Source organism: Chrysochloris asiatica, unplaced genomic scaffold, assembly GCF_000296735.1.
Source record: "Chrysochloris asiatica unplaced genomic scaffold, ChrAsi1.0 scaffold00255, whole genome shotgun sequence".
Taxonomy (NCBI): domain Eukaryota; kingdom Metazoa; phylum Chordata; class Mammalia; order Afrosoricida; family Chrysochloridae; genus Chrysochloris; species Chrysochloris asiatica.
The window spans coordinates 664,975-671,814 of NW_006408773.1; the positions used below are offsets into that span (position 1 = coordinate 664,975).

General features: G+C 38.6%; 1 protein-coding gene and 1 pseudogene across 2 annotated transcripts; both read right to left on the minus strand.

Moving 5' to 3' along the window:
• Positions 1-848: 848 nt before the first annotated feature.
• LOC102839413 (ras-related protein Rab-18-like) lies at positions 849-1,469 on the minus strand. Of its 2 annotated transcripts, XM_006873800.1 has the most exons (2): positions 1,278-1,469; positions 849-1,091 (listed from the first exon to the last, which is right to left on the minus strand). In XM_006873800.1, the coding sequence occupies exons 1-2, from the start codon at positions 1,467-1,469 to the stop codon at positions 849-851; spliced, it is 435 nt and encodes a 144-aa protein (XP_006873862.1). The 2 variants fall into 2 exon arrangements, with proteins under 2 accessions (XP_006873862.1, XP_006873861.1); XM_006873799.1 differs by having other exon boundaries at positions 849-1,469.
• A 3,181-nt stretch (positions 1,470-4,650) lies between these two features.
• LOC102811713 lies at positions 4,651-5,722 on the minus strand (annotated as a pseudogene).
• Between the last annotated feature and the right edge of the window lie 1,118 nt (positions 5,723-6,840).

Below are 6,840 nucleotides of genomic sequence, written 5' to 3' on the forward strand. Positions count from 1 at the left end.
TATGAAAAAAGGGAGTTGATTTAAAAGTTGTAAGAACTACATGAATTACAATAAACACACTATTCATGTGCTTCTGAAATCAAAACGGGGAAAACAATCTGCCAATTGCCACATAACTAAAATGCTGCACAGAACTGTGACCGCCAGGTAGATACATAGAATTAAAACTCAGTTAAACCACTGAGATACTCATTGAAGTTAATTAAAAAGACCAAACTTCTTTAACCTATCAATGCTAGTTTAGAAGCATCATCAGAACAAATAGAGATTTAATTATAAATTGGCCTGGGCTACTTTCTGTTAGGAGAAAAATTTTTAATACTATAAGAGAATCTGTCAACAAACATCCTAGAAAAGCTGTGGAGTCATGCTCTTCATTATTCCTGAAAGGAATTTTGCCAGGTTTGATGAATATGTATACCTCCCAATGTTCCTAGGAGTTCTAGATACCAAGTAATTCAATAATCAATAGGAGTATTTAAGCAAAAGGAGATCAAAAGCAGACCTTGTATCAACAGATACTAAATAGATGGATTTTTAAAAAATTACATGATAACTGTAAATCATAAAATCAAATGTACTTAAAAAGGTACACCTATTTTACGTTACATTAATAATTAAAAAATAAAATAAAAAAACCAACAACCTGTAGACTGCAAACTGTGCATGCTTACCATAACATGTTACCTGGGAAAGCCAATGAGTGAGATTTCCTGCAAATATTTACTGTCATGATACAAAACAAATATGTGCAAACTTCAAGGTCCCTAAAATAGCAGTTAAAGAGTTTATATACAGAAAGATGTCATTATCTGATCAACTATGCCAGAGAGGGAATTTCCCAGAGTTTATAGCACAGAACAATAACCACCACACGCTCCTCCTCCATGGCCTTCTTCTCTGTCCAACAGTTTTACTCCTTTATTCTGGTTCTCACTTTCCCATAGTCCAGGGGTCTGTATGATCTTTTCAACGAGTTCCTCAAAGGCACATTGTACACCATCACAGGTTTTTGCACTTGCCTCTATAAATAACATGGAATGCTTTCGTGCAAATTTCAGGCCTTCATTTCTATCAACTTCACGATTTTCCTTATCAATTTTGCTTTCAACTAGCATGTTTACTATGTCATTTTTCGTGCAGTATGTTTCCAATTCATTTAACCAATTATCCAGCTTAACAAAGGTGTCTCTTCTTGTGACATCATAAACTAATATAACACCCTGAGCACCTCTATAATAGCTGGGAGTTAATGTTCTGAATCTCTCTTGACCAGCAGTATCCCATATTGCAAGTTTAGCTTTATTTCCATCCACTGATATTGTTTTCACCTTGAAGTCAACACCTATTGTTGCTGCAAGTTCTGGGTCAAAAGTATCATCTGTGAACCTCAAGAGCAGGCTGGACTTGCCCACCCCACTCTCGCCGATGATGAGGATCTTAAGCATAGTCAGCACGTCCTCGTTCATCCTAACCCAGCTCCCTCTCGACCCAGCTGGCCGCCCCGCTCCGCCTCTCAACCCTTCACCCAGCCAACTGATTTTCGACAAAGGGCCAAAGTATATTGCATGGGGAGGAGATAATCTCTTCAAAAGGTGGTGCTGGCAGTAATAGAAAGTGATACGCAAAAGATTGGATCAAAACCTTTACCTCATGCCTTATACAAAACCAAACTCAGCATGAATTAAAGACCTAAATGTGAATCCCAGAAAAATAAAGGCCATCAATGAAAAAATAGGGACAAATTTGAGGACTCTAGTACAGGGCACACACTGACTACCAAACATTTTGAAAATTATACAAACAAAAGTAGATAAAATAGATGACTAGGACATGCTAAAAATTAAAAACCTACGTGCATCAAAAAACTTAACCAAAAGAGTAAAAATGGAGTCCACAGAACGGGATAAAAGCTTTTGCAATAATGCATGAGACAAGGGACTCATTTCTAAAATATATAGGAAACTACAACATCGCTACAAGAAAAAGACAAATAACACAATTAAAAAATGGGCACAGAACATTCACCAAGAAAGATATCCAGGCAGCCAACAAACATATGAAGAAATGTTCACGATCATTAGCCATTGTTGTTGTTGTTGTTAAGTGCTATCGAGTTGATTCCAACCCATAGCGACCCTGTGTAGGGTTTCCAAAGAGCAGCTGGTAAGATTGAACTGCCAACCTTGCAGTTCAAAAGGCTTTGCAGTCTGGCGCATTAACTCACAGCGTCACACCAGGACTCCATTAGCCATTAGAGAGTTGCAAATCAAAACAGCAATGAGATATCATCTCATACCAGCAATAACAGCAAAGATAAAAAAAAAAAAGAGGACAATAAATGCTGGCGAGGATGTGGAGAGACTGGAACGGTCTTACATTGCTGGTGTGATTGCAAAATGGTGCAATCATTCTGGAAAACAATATGGTACTTCCTCAGAAGGTTGGATATAGAAATACCTTATGATCTAGAAATCCTTCCACTTGGTATTTTCCACAAGAAATATGAGCCATAACACGAGTAGATATATGTACACCAATGTTCATAGCAGCAGTATTTACAATAGCAAAAAGATGGAGACAACAGAAGTGTCCATCAATGGAAAACTGGATAAATGAACTTTGGTACATGTACACAATGGAATATTATGCTACCTTGAAGAATAACAAGGAAGCTGCAAGCCACCGCATATCATAAATGACCACTGAGGACATTATGCTGAGTGAAATTAGTCAGTCACAAAAGGAGAAATACTGCATAGGAACATTATTGTAAAAGCTTAAGAAAAAAATACCTACACTAAAAGGGAAAAAAAAAGTATTTGCTGGTTACCACAGTGTATGGGATGGGATGAAGGGAGCGAGAGGAAGGTGGAGCACAGGTTAGGAAACAGACACAGGATAGTTTGGGTACTGGTGGGTGGGCAATACAGAAGAAGGGAGAGGGGAATGAAAGAGCAAGGTAGATGGGAGAACATTTAGGCAGGTTTGCAAGGGCTAAGTGGGGCAGAGGTAAATAATGATGTATGATCAACCTTGGAACCACAGGGCTATGGGATACAGGGATTGAGGCATGGTTTGAATGGGTAAAAATGAGGAAATAATGTTAAGATGCTTGGCTGTCTTTTAATCTTGGTTTCCCTTGCATACTATTGAAAAATAAACACTTGAGGGTAGAGAAAGGAATAGTGAGAAACATCGCCATAGAAAGTTTATGTCCATCTTCTATAACTTCTATAACTGATTGAAATACCTAAAATGGGGTTAGAACTTTCCCAGTGAAAGAGGCTTCCTGCAGAGCCTTTGCATTGCATAAGACCATAGGTAGAATCCTTATCCCCATCCAGAATCTTTTGAGGTGGGAAATTTCCACTTGAAAGGACAAGCAGACCAGCCTTGCTTGAGTGGCTTGAAGAACAGAAGATACTTTTTTTTTTTTTTTTTTAAGGGTTTTATTATCAAAGTCCTTGTAAAACAATTTCAGAAACTGTACATCAACATGACACAGACTGTAGCCTACTTTTGCTTTGACTGCACAAAAGTGAAGCGTAAACTCCTGTAACTAAGAAAACAGTTGCCTAACTACTTTGCATATAACATGAAATCACTGTGCATAACAATACTACTGCAGTAACAGTAACACAAATTTGTTGGTTTTATACAACTTGAGAGCAAATAATAAGTGCATTATCAAGTTTATTTGTCTTATTGTAAAAGCATACGAAGAAGGTCAGTTTAAAATGCACTTTCCCCTTTTTCTAATAGTGAGCTTAAAACAAATTTAGTAAGAATGGAAAAACTGAAAATCAGGGCAAGATAGAACTCTCTTTTACAAATGGATTTCCAGGCAGAAAGCTTTCATTGATGGTGATAATGGAATAAATTATTTCAGGGAAAAAAACAACAACAACCAAATCCCAAATACCTTATGAAAAAGTATACAACGCTTTTTTAAAGTATGCTTCTACTCACTGCCAAAGTTTTATTTGAAATCTTCTGTTTCTGTAATTAAAGCCTAATTAGTGATCAAAAAGGTTAGTATATATATATACACAAACCTTTCAAAGTTAAACAAAAGCCACAAAAATTTATCCACAAGGCTTAAAAGGATTATCTATTTCAAATGCTCATTTTCAGATGTAACTATAAGAATATTAATTTGTTGTGTCAACAAACAAGACTCTAAGTAGATCCATTATGTTGAAGGATTTTAATGACATTTAGAATATTCCTGCCACAATTAACATGCAATCAGTGCATTCCCTACATGGCTGTATTACGGCAATGAATCAAATTCTAGAAATACTATAAGTGAACCTACTTAATAAAGGAGATCATACAACATAAACAATCCATGCCTGCTGTAGATGCATGCAGCTTTTCATTTTTATTATGAAGCAACACCAGAATAGAAAACTGCTGTTTACTCAATCAGATTTCACCATGACAAGAATTGGCTACCATGTACCACCATTTTCTAAAAGCTTTTGATGTAAGCAACTAATATCATTATCAGGAGCTTTATATGACCATTTTATAACTCAGAGCTGTATACATCTAGATTTGAGATGAACAAATACAGCATGAAGAAATCACACAAAAGAATGACACTGATGCATGTATACAGTTGGATACCTGTAGAGGCAATATTCAGTCACTCATATCCATGTCTTCTTCATGATGATCATCCCCATTTACTTTGGATTCTCTGAGTAAATCTCCAGTTCCCTTTTCCACAGAACATTCTTTTGTTTTAGGGGAACCTTCTTCCGTTGGCTTCTTTTTTCTCTTTCTCATTGTCATACCCCTGTTCCTCTTCATCGTAATCTCGTGTAACCTGTTTTACAACTTTGTCACTCTCTGATTTTCTTTCCCATTTTTCTCCTTATCTTTACTCTTCTTCTTCTTGCTTGTTGATCGTTCTCTTTCATCTCTACTTCTTTCTTTGTCTTTCTTCTTCTCTTTTTATGTCTCCTAGGGGATGGTGAGCAAGATAACTTTTAGGAGACCTGGGCTTCTTAGGAGACCTTTTCCCACTCCTGCTCCTCCTTCGTCTTCTCTCTCTGCTTGCACTTCTAGAACATCTGGCTATGCTATAACTTTTTGGTGGTGTTTTGGAACGTTTCTTTTCTTTATCTTCTTTCTTTTTGTCTCTGGTTTTGGATGTACTCCTTGATCTTCTACCTCTTTCTCTGGAATGAGATCGTCTCTGTCTCGGACTTTTGGATAGTCGTCTACTCCTTGACTTAGAATGTGATCTCCTCCGCAATTTGCTTCTGGATCACCTGTGTCTAGAAGATGAGGGAGTCTTCCTCCTCCTAGAATGTGATCTTTATCTTGAATGTCTTCGTTTTTCTTCTTTCTTATCTGGCTCTATAGCAGCAGAAATTAGGAACTGTGCTTCTCGTACTCTTTTCATGGCTTCCTCTATTTCTTTACTAGAAGTATCTGATTTCAGAGTTGGTGAAACAAGACCTGCAGCTACGTGATCCAACTTGGGATCAACAGTACTCATAAGCTTCAATAACTGATCTGCGGCAAGAGACTGAGAGTTCAAGTTTGCTCCAGGAAGCCCAAGTGCAACAAGGGCAGGATCAAGAGTAGGAGCTCCCAAAACAATCAATGGAACAGCGCCAATCTGCATAAGTGGATTAGGAGTAGGCAGGAGTCCACCACCAGGCAGAAGACCTGCCACTGCGTTAGCTGGTGCCAACAGAGGCATATGCAGAAGGAGTTATTCCTGTTGATCCCAAGTTGAAACAAACACCAGCAGGAAAAATAAAAAATAATAATGGCAGTCTGATTTACTACTACAAGAACCAGAAAGTTGTTCACTGGGGAGCCATCAAGGCAATTGGTCGGGTACGCTCAGGGCAAACCCCCTTCCAAGACTGAGATTCAAGGGGTATACATGAGCAGGCATGTATTCTTGCTGGTGACCACGTTGATTTATGGATAAGGAGAAGTGGGGGGAAAATAGCAATGAACTTGAGAGCTAAATCCGACCATGTTCAATAGACTCCTGTCAAGGTGGGTTGAGACTTGGTTGGTCATCAGTATGGCAAGACCTAGGGACTCCTGGCCCAGGGACAGGCTACCAAGGACTAGAGCGAAGAGTGAAGCATCCAGCTGATATGAAGTGAGGGGAGATGCACAAGAACACCCATACCACTTGACCTGGTGTCAATGGCTGGGTGGTCAGAACTTGAGTAGAGGAAGAAAGAACAGGGGGGAAAAGTAATCTGCTTCAATATGATGAACTTGAGCTATACTTATGGTTGTAGTAGCTCAAAAGAGGGAACAAATCTTTATAGCAAGGATCATTTCCACTCCCTTTGTACACAGGGTTGATAAGGATGGGCAACTTAGACATTGGCAACCCAAATTGGGGGTGGGGGATACAAAGACATGAAGTAACTGGCTTACAAGTTTCAAGAGGGATCCTAGTTCCAGAGAGAGGGAGGGAAGTTAGAATCTCCACTAAGTGGTTTCCAACTTGTCTCGATGGGGCTGGTGAAAGGAGATGGGGATAAGACTCTTGTGGTTCAATAGTGAATAATTGCTATCAGGACTGACTGTGAGAGTTGCAAATGTAAAGGTAGACGTTTGTAACAAAAGGAGGGGAGTATTTGATATTGCAGTCCAGGAATTGAGGACCCTGTGGCCATCAAGGGAGAAGAGTGGAGTGCAGGACCCTATCCAGAGAAACAGTGACATTTGATGATGCATGGAGGAAACTGTAATCATTGCAGTGACAGGAAATACAATAAGATGAATGTAAAGCTGATTTTCTCTGATGTAAATTATCACTCAGTTCACAAAAAAACTTAAAAAAAAATT